This window comes from Chiroxiphia lanceolata, chromosome 7 (assembly GCF_009829145.1).
Source record: "Chiroxiphia lanceolata isolate bChiLan1 chromosome 7, bChiLan1.pri, whole genome shotgun sequence".
NCBI lineage: Eukaryota > Metazoa > Chordata > Aves > Passeriformes > Pipridae > Chiroxiphia > Chiroxiphia lanceolata.
This window is the reverse complement of record NC_045643.1, coordinates 7,237,275-7,253,947: the sequence shown is the minus strand read 5'-3', so window position 1 is coordinate 7,253,947 and position 16,673 is coordinate 7,237,275. Positions and strand designations below refer to the sequence as shown.

The window sequence follows — 16,673 nt, the reverse complement described above, 5'->3', positions numbered from 1 at the left end:
CACTGTCTTCCTCTGAATAAGATGAAATATTAAGGCTTGCCGAGCTTCATTGACTTCTGTCAGAGTGCTTAAACAAACATCTGCCTAAGCTATGTGAAATATGCATGCCTCCAGCCTGGAGACCAGGGCTTTGGGCTGCTTTAGACACAAGAGGGACTGAAAATGTGTAAATAACCCAAATCTTATGTTTCTGAGTGTAGTCTTGGGGTTAGGCGAGCTTTTGAAATTTTCTGCCTGTGGGCACAGGTTTGTTTGCCTAGAAGTCCTGTTAAATATGGAGCAGTTATGTATATTACATGGTTGTCCAAATAAATTATTATTAGAAATGTTGGGAATGAGGTGAGGGTGAAGGTATTTAATGGCTAAAACACTTTTCTGCAGATTCCAGGGATCTCTTTGCTGGGATTTTCTGAGAACTAATGTGAGGACAGTGCTGCTGAGTGTTCAGTGAAACCTCTCCAGCGGGGCTGGGAGGGGCTGAAAGGAGAACCATAGGATCATTAAACCTTTCCTTCTCCACTGGAGAGCTTTGTGGAGAAAATATGCCTGAGCCTGGTCTAGCTAAAATAGTCTTAAGCATTAGAGCACTGCTGAACTTGTATTTCCATGACTTCCTGGGCCTGACTTGTCTCAAGACTACCACCAACCCTTCTGGGGGGGTTTGTGTGCAGAAGACAAGCCTCACTATCTGTGGAGTGCTCCACAGAGTCACAAAATTAGTGGTTCAAATCAACTGATAAAGAAATCTACTTTTTCAGGTTGTATTCAAGGTCAGATCAGGAATTTTCCCTAACCATGCTGCAAGATTAGATTTGGGTTTGGCAGACATTTCTCATCAGCTTCCCTGCTCCCATTGCAGAAGATATTAACTGATAAAAGCAGTTCCCTCCCTCAGACTTTTTCGGTACTGGACCTCTCATTTTCTATTTCGTTCATAACTCACAGGAAATTAAGTCAAACAGGGCATGTTAAACTCCCCCTCCCCCCCCCGAATATATTCTAATTCCTCATTTTTCTAAGGAGCAGTGAAGCATTAGGGATACAACAACAATGTAACACATTTCCCACATATAGCAATATTGTGTGAGCCATGCAACTTCCTTGCTTTTTCGTGACTCCACAACAAAGGCAGAAGAAAAACATCCCCAGTAAGTTAAAAACTGCAGTTCTTCCTTTCAGGTTCAACTGGGCCCGTTCAGGTGATCATCACAGAGAGTGCAAATCAGCCAAATTCCCACCCCATCCAGTGGAATGCTCCTGAACGATCTCACATCACCAAGTACATCTTGCGCTGGAGACCGGTGAGTGCCACATTTGTCATCATTTGTTGATCAAAAATACTGTATTTGGCTTTTTTTCTGGTGTCTGAAAATAGTGACTGACAATTCCAGCAAACTTGATTTGCTAATTCTGTGTCCTTACCCTGTCAAGGTCAACAGCTACTCTGGAGTATCAAAGACAGCCAGCGCTGTATAAACATTTAATGTTTTCCTGCCCAAATTTTACTGGTCACTATGTTCATTAAGTATCTTATTAAACAAAGCACTAGAACAGCAAGCAGACAAGTTTATATTCTTCCTCACCTTAAGGAATGTAAATTCTTGTGGAAGCTTCTTTATCCTAAGAAACATTGTTTTAGTAATGTACATATCCAGAGACAGCTGGAATACATTTTAGCCTATTAATGAGGAGGTAAAGATGAGTAGGATATGAAGACATAAACAGCTAGTGTAGGATTAAATAAACAGTCATCTCCCATCTTCTGTAAAGTGTAAGCCAAAGCTGGTTAACCATTGCTTGGTGTTTCATTCCTATCTGAGGAATGATTCACTTTAACCAATGTAGATGAGTTGTGTTACAGGTCCCCTGAGTGCAGCTTCACAAAAGACCACTTAATGATTAAGAACATTAGTACCTCCATGCTGCCTGTTATTAAGAGAACAATAAAGGCCCTGATCCAAAGCCATTCAAGGCACTCAAGTCTCTTTACTGACTTCAGTGTATCTTGGATGAAGGCCTGAAAGAAATGGACTTTAAAGCACACAAACCTCAGAGGATGGAGCATTATTTTAGGGCTTCCCATAGAGTTCAAATACAGGGTAGAAGGGAAGAACTTTTCTGTATATTGTTTTCAGATGATGGCTTAGAGTGTTATTGTGAACAGCCTTCAAATATATATTTTCCAGCCATTCCTTCACCCCTTACTGCACTTTGATAAAGAAATGAGTTGACTTTATATATCTATTACAAATAATGCTCTTTTTAAAGGAAAAAGGTCAAAGCTAGGTTGTTTTTAAGTTTACCACTGTAACACTTAACCTCCCAAAATGCCATTAGTCCTGCTTCTTGGCGTACTTTTCTCATCTCGTTTTCACTTGGTTCTGTCTGTGCATTAAAGCCATTCAAGTCATACCTGTGTTTAAATATTACAGTGATTAGGAACCGTGCAGCACATTAGGTCACTAGATTCCTCTATTTGAGTGTCCCTTTTTTGCAGAAAAACTCTGGAAGGCAGTGGAAGGAAGCCACCATCCCTGGCTACCAGAACTCCTACACCATCTCAGGCCTGAAGCCCGGTGTGATATATGAAGGACAGCTCATCAGTGTTCAGCAGTATGGCCACAAAGAAGTCACTCGCTTTGATTTCACCACAACCAGCACCACAGCAGTGACAAGTGAGTTGAACAGGGGGCCATCCAGAAAAACCTGATCTCCTTCACCCAAGTCCTTGCTTTGTGCGTTCCATTAACACAAAAGTAGCAATGGTTAATTAAACCTCTCTTCTCTCTTGCAGGCAACACTGTTTCAGGAGAGACAACTCTTCTTCCTCCCGTGGTTGCTACTTCAGAGTCTGTCACTGAAATCACAGCCAACAGCTTTGTTGTCTCCTGGGTTTCTGCTTCTGACACAGTTTCTGGGTTCCGTGTTGAGTACGAGCTGAGTGAGGAGGGCGATGAGCCGCAGTATCTCGGTGAGACACTCTTGAGTCTGCCAGACCAAAGCATTGCTAACAGTGCATCACATGCCTGGTTTGTGGCAGTCAGTACAGCTGGTGTAAACAGTGAGCATCTCGCTGTCTTTCAAATGATTCCATTAGGATACAGGAGTGGCAGCACCAGCTCAGATTAAAAACTCACTCAGTTCATTGTCCTCTCTCCATCAATGGCTGTAGGAGAACAAGGCAAGTATAGAGCAATGCCCTCTCAGAATACTGTCCCAGGATCCTGCAAAGGAAAACTCTCTGAGCCAGGAGAGGTGGATTTGCAATAACTGTGGGTAGATATATTTATTCTTTTCAGCTCCATGAATTTGTCCAGGCTTTTTTCACTTTGAAATCATGTAGGGTTACTGGCTCCCACAGCATCCTGAAGTGAGCAGCAGTGCAGATGAGAAGAGAACCAAATCTGTTTTCTGAACCTGCCTCCTGGATAATTTCCTTTGCCATACCTTTGTCCTTCCACCAGAATGGTCAGAGAAATCATTCCCAAATGCCTCCTCTTGGCTGCTTGTTGTCTCATGAATGTCTGTTCCAGTCTGCTCTATCAGTTGTTTTCTTTGGGTTGATCTTCCTCATCTTTGGTAATGTGACAGTGTAGTTGAGCTGGGAAGGTGGTTAAAGTCACTGGACTCAGATCTAGGAATTGAAATCCTTTTTCCGATACCTACTGTGGAGCCTATGTCAACACATGTAATTTCATCTTAACTTTTTTCCTAATTTCCTGTCTTAACAATGGTAATAGCAATATCTCACAAGGATTTGAGGTTATAAAGGGTATTGGGATATGAGTGAGACAGAAGAGCAATGTGAGAAAAAGAACAGTAATCCCCTGACCTAAAAATTCTCCCTGGTCTGTTGCTCCCCTGAAGCCTCAGGCTTGGACTCCTGAGCAGAATTGGCTCACATGGGGACTGCCAGCACTGTCACCACCTTTCTTGTCTGCCCAGACAGCTGAGCTGTGCTGTGAAGCAGCTCCTGAGTTCATCTGTCTACAGACAGAGGTTTACAGGCAAATTGAAAGGCAATTCCCAGTTTCCCTTAAGATGCTTGGCTTCAGTCTGGCCAGTGAGGAGCTGCTTCATGGGGAATTTTTACATCTGGCACGTAGGTGGACATCTGGGAGAAGGGAGTGGGGAGAGAAGTTCACCAGCCCTCATAATATCATTCTTCTTCACTCATGAGTCAGTCTTTCCACATAACCTATTCGTGTGAAAGTTTTTCCATACATTTCTGTACTGAAAATACACCAGGCAGGGTATGAAGTGAGTACTCAGCTGAGATGGCTGTGTGCCAGCAGTGTGCAAGGGGCTGCTGCTCCAGTTGCCCTGCCATGTCACACATCAAGCCTTGCTGTCCTAGGTGGTGGCTGCTTGCTGAGTAAGGAGACTTGTCCCAACTCTCCACACAGCTTTTCTGAGGTGAACCAAAGACAGTGCAGAACAACTGCTGTTTTATTGCAGGCAGACTGTGATTCAGCCCAGATTAGAACAGAGGTCTCAATTATTTAATTTGGAGAGAAAGCAAGAAGATGGAATTGCTAAGGCAAATTTTTCTTTCCTGCCTTCCTTAGATCTTCCAAGCACAGCCACTTCTGTCAACATCCCTGACTTGCTTCCTGGTCGCAAGTACATTGTTAACGTCTATCAAATCTCTGAAGAAGGAGAGCAGAATCTGATCCTGTCTACTTCACAGACTACAGGTATGTGAGGGAGGATGTTGCTGCACTTTGAAAGCTGTTTTCACTGTTTGCTCAATGATGTTTCAGTATCTCTCATCCTCACACTTGCTGTTCTCCTCTGTTTATTCCCTTAAACAGCTCCTGATGCACCTCCCGATCACACAGTGGAAAGTGTGGATGACACATCAATTGTCATCAGCTGGAGCAGACCACAGGCTCCCATCACAGGTTGGTCCCACTGGAGTGCACCTGTTTTGTGTTATTGGTAGAATCTGAAATGTAGGTAAAAAAGAAATTGAAGTATAACTCTGTGACAAAGGGCTAGTGCAGAATTCTGCCCAGTCTGAGACCAGCTGGAAAGCACATGGGCGGTTCAGCATTTGCTGGGTTTCAGTGTCTGAACCAAGCAATTCAGGAGGCTGGATACAACATAATTCCTTCTGGACTTGTGTTCAATAAAAACAAACCCTATGACCTTCTATCTGTATCTGTCATCCAGATCCTACCATAGCAAGCATGAGAACTGTACAGACCTAAATCAACATGTCAAACCTCAGAAATATTCTGACCCAGGTCAGATTATGCTTTGGAAGGTGTTATGAGTGTGTGGTCTGTAGATGGGACGTGAGCATGGACAAGCCACAGGTCCTGCTGAAGTTGAGGACTGTTTTTGTCAAACCTCAGTAGAGAGATCAGTTTAGCCCTCATTACTGATTGTGCTGAGGACTGCAATTTCCCTTGCTTTAGGCTACAGAATTATCTACACCCCCTCTGTGGAAGGCAGCAGCACAGAGCTCAACCTGCCTGACACTGCAACCTCTGTGACGCTCAGTGACCTGATGCCGGGAGTTCAGTACAACATCAGCATCTATGCCGTGGAGGAAAACCAGGAGAGCACTCCCATCTTCATCCAGCAGGAAACCACAGGTGTCCCACGCACAGGTAATGCCCGTGTTCTGGAGATCAGTCACTGAGTTTTCTGTTAGCACTAATGCTAAATGAACTAATCTATCAGTCCTGAGTTTTCTGTTAGCAGCTAAATGAATCTTAATGAACTCAATTATGTTTTGTCCTCATTGTGTTTTTTGATTGTAATTCCGCTGGTATTGAAGTTTTATAGTAAATCCATACTCCTTATTGACACAGGCCCCCACTCTGCATCAGTAGGGTGGTATTCCTAGGGATTGGACTGCAGGCAGAAAAGAGATCAGTTTCCCAAGTTATCTTAGGGGGAATTCTGCCAAGAGATCATCTGAAGAGCCTGGGGTATCATTTGCCTCAGTACTTGGCCTGCGGATATTCAAGGTTATGTACTTGGACACCACAACACGAATTCTAGTAATTCACCTGACTTATCCTTCTCCTTTCCATCCTATCCATTATTTTCCATTGCAGTGAGTGAAGATGGGAGATTCCTTAGCATTGAATGATGTGCCAAAACAACACCATACAATCTCAACTGCAGGCACCCACTGTTTCAAAAAGTAGTGGTTTTGGGGTTCTCCTAAGTATCCAGATGGACTGAATAGCCAAACCAAAAGCAAGAATAGTGAAAGAATGGGATCTGATGTGGTAAGCAGTGGAATTTGATGGTCCTGCAAGTTGGAAACATATGTTTTCAAATGGGAATTTACCAGGAATGAACTCAGCTCAATGATTTTATGGTTTGGCATCTGTATCTTCCACAAATGTGCATTGGTTAACCTTAGAGCAATATCAGTCCTAATCTGAAGAAACTTAATCTAAACATAGGAATTCAAGGGTGCAGTACTGGGGACCAGCACAGAGGGAACTGCATTTTGTCTTTGACTACAGTAAGGCCAGATCAGCCCCTGTATTTGTTAAATTATAAAAGATGGATTTTAAGTTAATTATAGACACTCAGAAAATGCTGTGGGTTTTGAAAACCCTCTCTTTTAATTTGAAAAGGAGGTAACTGTTTCCAGTCCCTGGAGTATTTTTTTTTTTTCCCTCAAGCTTTGGTTCTGCATATATTTGAAGTTCTGTAGCATATTACTCCTGGTCTTTCACTCCTCTTTCTGTCACAGCAAGGTACATTCTGTGAGTGAAGGCATAAAATACAACTAAGTAGTGACATTTGGAATTGTCATCAGCTTGAATATTGTCTGGGAATGTGTGTAGACATGTTTACAGTAAGGTTACCACGACTTCTCAGTTTGGTAATATTCTTTGGCTAGCCATTGTTCAATCAAAATTAACTTTTCTGCCTTCCATAAAAACCTGTCGCTTCTGCTAATGGCTAAGGACTGACTCCCTATGACACTGTTCTATCCCTCTTTTTTCAGGTGAAGTTCCTTCACCCAGAGATCTGCAGTTTGTGGAGGTTTCTGACATCAAGATCACCATCATGTGGACCCCCCCGCAGAGCCAAGTGTCTGGCTACCGAGTGGAGGTGATCCCTGTCAATCGGCCCGGCCAGCACGGCCAGAGACTGCCCATCACCAGGAGCTCCTTTGCTGAAGTCATTGACCTGCTCCCAGGAACCACTTACCTCTTTAAGATCTTTGCTGTGAGCCAGGGCAGGGAGAGCAAACCTTTGACTGGGCAGCAAACCACCAGTAAGTGTCTTTCCTTTGTGCTTTTATCAGCCTTTTGAAGTGCGTATTTGTCTGTCGCTTAGAGAAATGTATAAACAGAGCACTTGAAGTGCAACAGTTATAGCCCAGGAGGTATCCCAGAAGTAGAATGACAGGGCTGGGAATTCAGTCAGTCTAACAATGATCTCTTCAGCAGATTTATCCTCCTCCAGGGCTTTCCAATGGAGTTTAACTCTCATGGCGCTTTAAAACAATTTCGTATGGCTGGAATTCAACTTTTTTATTACTGACTGAGAATTGATGGGCCCTGCAGTTCTTTTACAGCACAGATCACAGCCTGTGATTTTTATAATTTTATTTTTTTCTGTGTGTGGATACCTTAGGGCAGATTTCAGCATGACTGAGGAACCTTGCTGAGATTGCTCTGAAAATCCCTATCTCCCTTCTGACAGCTATGTACCTATCTGGCTCCACTCTCAGCAGTAGCACTTCTGCCTGCACAGGCAAGGAAGATGGAGATTTTCACATGGAAGGGAAAGTTTAGTCTGGGTTTGGGTGGTTATCTCCCTTTTTGATCCAAAAGGAGCTGATCAGACAGAACCTGGGCCATGGTTCATTTGAACAGATCTTGTTTATTGGGCAATAGAAGGGTGACTAGGTGTTTTTGGTGTTCTTTGACTGGATTGCTTTATTCAAAGAACCAGAATTCAGCTATGTGCATGTGCTGCTGTTCTGACACTTTTCAGTGAATGAGAGAAAGTTTGGCAGACCTAGCCTGACTCTTACAAGGATGAGAGGGAAGGGAAGGAAATGGGATTATCTGTGAATATAGCCATGCTCTTTGAAAAGTATCCTTACTTATATCCAATAAGTTATGAACCATGAATAGTACCTTTCCCTTGGCTACGCAAGGAGAAAGGGATCCTTATGTTTGTCCTTTGACATAGGTATCTAATCTCAGATGGTGTGAACACTCTCCCTCCTCTTTCAAGCAAGGCTTTCAGAAGCAAGGATGCGAGTTAATAATCTGAACTCCCTTGGAAGCATTTAGAACAAGAAGGGCTCAGTTCCCAGTTGGATCTGTAATTTTTTGTGTCTGTTTTGAGGAGCCTTGGCGATGTGTAGAGCCCCTCTGAAACTCCACACAGAGGTGTACCTGAGAGACATTTAATTCAGACAGCACAGGGCTAGTTACAAATGTCTGGGATCGTTTTCCATAGGCTGTGATCATCCGCTTAACGGCTTTGCCTAAACCACAGTTCAGAAAGTATTCACATAAATTGCATCCTGTAATCGAAAGTCCTGGGAAACAGAAATCATTCAGGGTTCCCAAGGAAAACCCTGCAGCAAAAGTCTCTTCCCACGGTGTAAATGTGATTCTCTTTTTGGCCTTCTGTTTAAAAAGTCTACAAATAAACTCGGAGTGTGTGTGCTTTTTAATCTTCCTCGTTTTCCCCTTACTATGGGAGAGGAGGTGATAAAACCTGATAGAGCTGGCAAATTAAACTGTCCAGAAAGGAACTGGCTTTAGGCTGCTCACTGGGGGAAGATACAATCCTTGATAGATGAGACTTAGCACAGGTCTAAGTACCTAGAGATGGGCCTAAGGACTATTACACTCATCTTGTTCTTCTAGAACTATTTCCCTTGTTTTTTCAAATGGTGGAAGAAAAAAGTCCCTCTTCCTTTGTCCTCCCTGGAGAAAACAACTGGGGAGAAAACAAAAAGGACAAAAACTGCTCTCCACTGAGAGAGTGATGAAAACAGTAATTTTTATCCCCCAAATGTTATCTCTTCTGGAAGAGAAAAAAAGCATTTGCCATCAAAAAAGAGCATTGATGAAACCTCTTCTCACTGTTCTTAATTTCAACATATGATTGGAATGTAGAAAAGGTGGAGAAACTTGCCATGCGGACACCATAAATCCCTTGCTGCAGCCAGTGCTACCCTGCCTGCTGTGGGGGCAAATTACTCAGGTGTTTTTCCCCTTCTGAGCCTCATCTTGTCACAGCCAAAGGTAGTGACATCTGCCTGTCACTGGGCTCCAGAGTGGTGCTGAGTGAGCACTGCTGCATCAGCCTCTTGTGTACGTAGTTCTGTGGGTTATCAGCTTCAGCAGCTTCCTGGGGGCAGTGATAAAAAGGGGAGGAAGCCTGGTAAAAGCTGTTCCCTGAGTCCCATGGGAGAGATGAGCATGCTTGGAATTGTTGTTTGGTCAGTTCCATGGGGTGGTTGTTTTTGCGTAGATCTAGGAACTGGTTTTCTGCAAGAAGCTGCTGACTATTACTTATTTTGACATTCAAATGACAAAGTAGGGGTGGTTTATTTTGGGAAGGGATTTCGACAGGACTGGGCAAGGATTTAAAAGAATAAATCTTTTTCATGGAAAAGGGCTAAAGTTAGGTTTCTGTACTTATGCTGACAAGTCTAAACTGAGCTGATTTTTAAAAAAATGCTCAGCATTCATGAGAAACTACTGAAATTCCTGAGTGTGCTTGGGTTCATTTGTCTTTCCTCAGCCTGCCTTCCCCATGGGATGCCATGGATGGCAGTGACCCAAATCGGTGCAGCCCAGAATGCTCAGGTCTGCCTGGCCAACCAAGTTACTGGCTGGCATTGAGGCATGGATAGAGTTCTTTCACTTCCATTCCCAGCTCTCCCATGGTCCCCACCTTCTCTGTTCCCTCCTATTGCCCTCACACAGTGAGTCACAAACACAGGCTCACCAACCTCCTTGTACACCCATGGTTTGTGCGGGGGAACAGACGTGCTTTGGAAGTGGGGGTGAAGTAGAGATTCAGCTAGAAAGCTGAGGGATGTTCCTCTTTTCCTTCCCCAGAGCTTGATGCCCCCACCAACCTGAGGTTCCTGAACACCACGGAGCACTCGGTGTTGGTGCTGTGGACCCGGCCCCGGGCGGTGATCACAGGGTACCGGCTGACGGCAGGTCCCACGAGGGGAGGGCAGCCAAGGACCTACAACGTGGGACCCTCTGCCAGCAAGTACCTCCTGAGGAACCTGCAACCTGCACCTGACCGACACCGTGTACCTCGTGGCAGTTAAAGATGACCTGCAAAGCGACAGAGCGACTGGAGTCTTCACAACCTGTGAGTGACACACACACGTAATGCCATGGCCCTTCTTCAAAACTTGTGCTCAAAGTGGCTATTGTGAATTGGTTTACAGAAGCAGCCTTTTGAAGTAGCATTCCAGCACAACAGCTTGGGAAATAGTCCTTGTTCTTCTTTCTGAACTAGTTGGCAGGAAAAAGAGTTATTTGCATCAAAAAGCTTTTAGTAAAATGTATTTCGGCTTTTCTGATTGTATTAAAAAAAAAAAAAAAGGGAAAACTAACTACTGGTACCTCAGTTTTTGTTTAGCTGAATGTCAAAGATATTGAATTTTACTTGATCTTTCTAATTGTTTGATTTTTGGCATGATGAGTTAAGGAAAGCATACAGCTCCCTTAAAATGGGCAAGGAATAATTAGTCTGTCATTTGTATAAAGCTGAAAGCAGACATTTCTCAAGCCCAACCATACCATCTAAGGCAGCTCAACTGCAGTTACTCAAACTGACACAAACATGGCATTCTATCCTTTTTTTTTATTATTATTTTTTTTTACATTTCAGTCATATATACATGTGCTGCTGGCTTGGAAGAAATATTGAGCAAATTCAGGGAGGAAATGGAGTCCTATAAGAACCCACACATAATTCTAGAAAGAACAAATAGATTCAATGTTTAAATAATGATGATGCCATCGTATAAACTAACAAAATTCAAAGCCATCCAAGCCCAGAACCACATCCTCTTTTCAAAAGAGAATGTGGTTTCTTTTAGAACAATGTGAAACTAAAAATAAGGTTTCAGACTTTGAATCAGAATAACACTGTTGACATTGGCAAGATACTTTTTGCTGACAGTCAGTCTTATCTAGAGATATTTCTCAATTAGGATATGATTTGGTATCTTAGGTTAATATTGCCTTCAAATTCTGGCTTGTCTGAATGAAATCAGTCCAGTTCAAGACTGTAGTCTTGAACCAAGTCTTTTCACTGAGAACAAGGTCATTTCAGACTAAACTCAGTGGTGTTATTTAGGCTGATTTTTGGGATACACAAAGGCTTTGGATTCCATGTGATGCTCCTGACAGATATCAATGAGACCACAGATGCCTCAGCCTGACTTTGAGCTCCCTTTCTGCTGACTTCAAAAGAGTTGAAGGTGTTGATGAGGGTTAAGATGGTCCTTACTGGGACAGCTGGATGACAGACAAGGGTGTGGGGTTCTGCTGATTGGAAGGCATATGGGAGGTGAAGGGAAAAAAAAGCTATTTTTTTTAGGAACACTTTATGTATTGTACCAAAAAAACCAATAATCCCCAAATTCTTGGGATTGGATGCATAGAGGATCATGAGAACCAGTTCAGTATTTTCGCTTTCCTCAGGAACAAAAGTAGTCCCTATGATCAGACCACTTGCATACCATGTCTGTCAAGCCCAGCAGCAGACAAAAATAACCTGTCAGATCCTTCCCAAATCCCTGGATTTTCAGAAGTGTTGTAGTTCAGCAATCATTACATACCCCAGCTCTTTGGACTGCTGTAAGTCAGGTTTTCTGACTGTTTTGAGCCATCATAGCAGATAGGCTTCAACTCTGCCAATTCCCTTCACAGATCAGCCTGCTGGCTCTGTTCCTCCTTTTAACACAGAAGTGACTGAGACTTCCATAGTCATCACCTGGACACCTGCCCCAAGGATTGGTTTCAAGGTAGGAGAAACTAAGGCTTGTGTTTCTTTTTCCTCTTGCTTCATTGTGGCGGGGAAGGTGGATTGAAGCAGTTTCCTATGGCCTGCAGTGAAGATTGGAGCACAAGGGAAAGGGGTGCAAAAGACCTGCTGCTTACAGGGGGTGGGTTTAGGTGACAGAGGTCAATGCAATCATGGGGCCTTAGGTGAAGTTCATCTGAAACACACGTTACAGGATTAACAGCTGGTGTGTGGCTTTAAGGCCCACGATGCTCATGTGGGATGATAAGTCAGGATGCTGCTGGTTAGCTGGGATAGGAGCATTTGAGACTGAAAAGCAAACGTGTCTTCCCTGCAGCTGGGGGTGCGCCCAAGCCAGGGCGGGGAGGCTCCGCGGGAGGTGATCTCGGACAGCGGCAGCATCGTCATCTCCGGGCTGACCCCCGGGGTGGAATACACCTACAGCCTCACGGTGCTGATGGACGGCCAGGAGAGGGAGACCCCCATCATCCGCAGAGTGACCACACGTACGGAACACTTGCTTTTCCATGATTCCTCCCTCTTCCACTTGCTTCCCCTGTGCTCCCCGGGCTGCCTTATGGGAGTCATTTCCTCCTGTTGTGGTAGCACGTCTCATGTGGTGCAGGGCCGTGACTTCAGGAGAATATTTGTAGCTAATTCCGAAAGGGTGAGGGTGTAATGTGGGGAGAAGGGGTGCTGAGGCAGCCAGCATGATTCCCAGTGCACCACTGACCTGTCTGTCTGAACACTTGCAGCACTGGCTCCACCAACCAGACTGCGCCTGAAGTCCAGTCCTGATACTGGGATCCTGATTGTCTCTTGGGATAGAAGCACATCTCCAGGTAACTATGTGAACTCACAGTATGCCCAAATCTGTTGTAGCAGAATGGTAACACTTGTTCTCTGATGCCTTGCTGTTCAGTAAGGAGACTTCAATGGAAAACTTGTTGTTGAGGAATTTAAGAAAAAATGTACATATTTCTAGATATTTGCACTGAAGGTAACTTATTATTTTGGAGTTTGAATGTGTTCAGATATTTCAGCTGTTTTAAGGATTTGAAGGATTTCTTCAGATATCTCCAGGGGTTTAAAAATAGTCCAAGGGAAGGAAAGCAAAATGCACCACAGAGATTTTGGAAGTGACAGATGAGTTTGTGTTATTAAGAGTAAGTATGGAAGTTCTGACAGTGTTCAGGGTAAACTCTTCTCCCACAATAGCTGATGGGAGCTGTACAATTGACTTCCATAAATGGAGGATTGAAAGCTTTTAAAAACCCCTCTCTGTTTGTAGCTGAACCTTTTCTTGAGGAGTCTGAGACTTTCAGTTTGGTGAGGAGTTGAAATGCTGTGAGAATGGCATGGCTGCTTCCTGGGAAGCTCATTTTGGGGTGCCTGACAAAGCAACCTCTTGCCTGCTGGGCTCAGGGTGGCAAAATCACTTTGTAAAATGTCATGTGTTTGCCTCAGTTGTGCTGAGCCCTGATGTAAATGAGCTCAGCAGGAGGTCACTGCACACCGGTCTCTCTGTATTTCAGGCATCAGTGGGTACCGTGTGACCACTACTCCCACCAACGGGCAGCAGGGCTCCACCTTGGAGGAGGTTGTGGGTGCAGATCAGACCACCTGCACCTTTGAAAACCTCAACCCCGGTGTGGAGTACAATGTCAGTGTCTACTCAGTCAAGGACGACCAGGAGAGTGTCCCCATCTCTGAAACCATCACTCCAGGTAAGGAAAGGATGAGCAGCAGGTTTAGCTACTCAAAGTCCAATGGCTGAGCACAAGAGCTCTGCATGCACAACTCCTACTAGTCTGATGACAGAGGGCTTAGGCTTTACATTTAGTCTCAAGAAGCAGAATAGCCAAGTACCAACATGTGACAGAGCAGTTCTTACACCCCTCTACTTCTCTACATGGGCAGCCTAGGTTGTCTGTCACAGGGTGGTGGCAAGGAGGTGGATCTTTACACTGAGCTGGAGAGCAGCAAAGACTTGACTTGGCTCTGAAGTGCCTCTCACAGCTGGTGAGAACAGGAAGTAGGTGATCAGAGTGGGAAGCAAGCACAGGAGCAATTCTGGCAGCAATAGTGACAGAAAATCACTTGAGCACATTGGAGAGGAAAGCCAGGATTGAAAGGTCCATCACTGTAGCACTTCTGAGACACAGAGTGGTGTGTGCCACCTCACATGGTGTGCTGGGATGACTGCAGAAACCACCTTTGTAGCCATAGTAGCAAAATGCATCTCCCCAAATGGTTTCATTTTCCTGTGTGAGGGGCTTTGTGTGTTTTTGTTTGTGCTCAACCCTGAAATGATGCCAGCTACTGTGTTTGCTTGCTCTTATAACACTGCTTTAAAATTTCCACGCTTCACTGAAGTGCTGTGTGCTCCCCAGGGGGGAACTAATACTGTGATACGTCATAATTAAAGCAGTAATAATTTTAGCCCTTCACCATCTTCTGGTGGGGGAAAGCTAAGAATGTATGTGTCTGGCTTTTAGCACTCTTTAAAGGTGATATGGTACATGTGGATAAACCATGATCTCACAGAAAACTGGCATTTTTTTGCATTGATTCTGTAAAATAAGTATTTTCCTTGAAGGACATTAAAATAGAACATAACCAATACAATTAAAACAATATTTCTGTCTCGTAAGTCCTTTTCAAACTAACTTGAAATGATCCAACAGGATGGATACCAAGTCCTGCATCTTTGACTCACCTACTGGTGTCTGATCCTGAGGAAAAGCATCCATTACTTCCCACAGGATCACCTTGCTAAAGTTACACAGCCAAATCCTGTGGCTTAAATCAATACCAATGTTCTGACTTGAGCAACTGAGGGTTTGGCCATTGTCAATTAAAGATGCATCTGCCCAATTCCCTGCCCAGTTCTGTTGGTCCTACCATGCAGGAAATGAGCACTTTTAATAATAGTAATATCAATAGAGGAAACAGTCGCAGCTTTGCTTGTTTTCCCTACAGAAATGTAGGCAGTATCTGGAAGGTAATTAAAGAGCATCCTTATTGAATGGCTCAGATCTGAGATTTTCAACACTTTAGCCAACAATATCAGGTACTTGGCCACAGCATGTGCTGGACATAACCTCTGAATATGGGGATGTTGTCACTGACAGGATTCTTATCATCTAAAGGTCATTCTTAACCATTTTACCATCTTTCCAAGAAAGTATTTTATTACTCACTGTTCACTATCATCTGTTTTTAGCACAGATATTGCAGCAGGTAGTGGTAAGTAGAACTTGAGGAATTCTGGGCCCAGATCCTCAAGCCATTACAGGGGTTTGAGGCTTTTTTTTCCAAGTCCAGTGTAAGTGGTTCAGACAGTGGAATGATCTACCCGAAACTTGCTGGTTCTCCCTAGCTGAGGGTCTAGTCTGATTTAGCCCCTTCAAATAAGTTGGATATTTTTATGACCCCAGTGATAAAGTTAGACTCACCATTTGAAAAAGACAAGAATTCTAGAGGGTCAATCAACTATTATTTCAGAGTTGTGTTTATTTATATATTAATAGAATTTGGTCTTTCGTAGTCTACCTGTAAAAAAAAAAAAGGGGGGGCTATATTTTTTCTGTTTCTATTTTCATCAGAAAATGCGGGTCTTATGGCTCATCATTGCTCAAACTAGATGTGTTGCAAGTTAAGTGCCTCTGTAGGGCTTTTGAAAATTGTTATCTCTATAAAGTAGAAGCACATTATCTGAGGGTTTGAGCCTCTGTCTGCCCAGGGAAGCAGCTGGAGACTGCATTGAAGGGTAAATATTAAAAGGCAAAATGAAAAAAGGAAAAAGCAAAACCACCAAAACCTAAAAGCCCACCGGAAACCCTCCTTTCCCCCCAAGAGAAATTCTGCATATCACCTCAATTGCTTCCAAAGGTCTGTAATGTTAATAGTGATGAACACTGCTTTTTTCTCCCTTGTCTTTCTTTGCCTCTGTGTGTCTCTGCCTTTCCCTTTGCTCTTTAACTCATTAGAGGTGCCCCAACTCACTGACCTAAGCTTTGTTGACATAACTGACTCGAGCATCGGCCTGAGGTGGACCCCGTTAAATGCCTCCACCATTATCGGGTACCGCATCACAGTAGTTGCAGCAGGAGAGAGTGTCCCTATTTTTGAAGATTTTGTGGACTCCTCAGTAGGATACTACACAGTGACAGGCCTGGAGCCGGGCATTGATTACGACATCAGTGTAATCACACTCATTAATGGCGAGAGAGCGCCCCCACCACTCTGACACAGCAAACGGTGAATCTTGAAAACTTCCGTGTTTTGGGACGTGGGCGTGTTCCCTGCTGGCACTGGCTGTTGGGATGATGGGGCTTTGTCAAAAGAGGAGTTGAGCCACTCACTGTGGGGATGCCAGACAGACGCAGCTCGCTGCTTTCTCCAAATGGCAGCTGGGGATGGGTATGTGCTGCTCAGTTTCTGAATTTGAGGCATTTCAATACCATGAATGGCTGCAGACTTGCCAGGCTCATTCACCTTCTGCTCTTCAGATTTCCAAGATCCAGTTGGAATGGAGCCTGTGTGTGTTCACCAGCCTTTAAATTGTGATTCCCCAAAATAAGAGTGCCAAAGGGCAGAGCAGATCAGCAAACACACCCTCCTGCTGTCTGGGCTTCCAGCACTCCATTTCTGTAGTGGCCTCA

The 16,673-nt window shown here is 44.0% G+C and overlaps 1 protein-coding gene across 1 annotated transcript in view; it reads left to right on the top strand.

The window, feature by feature from the left end:
- FN1 (fibronectin 1) overlaps positions 1-16,673 on the top strand; it is a 52,520-nt gene that overhangs the window by 15,962 nt on the left and 19,885 nt on the right. Inside the window, 13 exon segments of the mRNA XM_032693395.1 lie at positions 1,180-1,301; positions 2,498-2,675; positions 2,795-2,971; positions 4,569-4,697; positions 4,815-4,904; positions 5,424-5,618; positions 6,983-7,255; positions 10,074-10,273; positions 10,275-10,341; positions 11,913-12,007; positions 12,344-12,512; positions 12,762-12,848; positions 13,542-13,733. Of these exon segments, the coding sequence (XP_032549286.1) occupies positions 1,180-1,301; positions 2,498-2,675; positions 2,795-2,971; positions 4,569-4,697; positions 4,815-4,904; positions 5,424-5,618; positions 6,983-7,255; positions 10,074-10,273; positions 10,275-10,341; positions 11,913-12,007; positions 12,344-12,512; positions 12,762-12,848; positions 13,542-13,733 (1,974 nt within the window).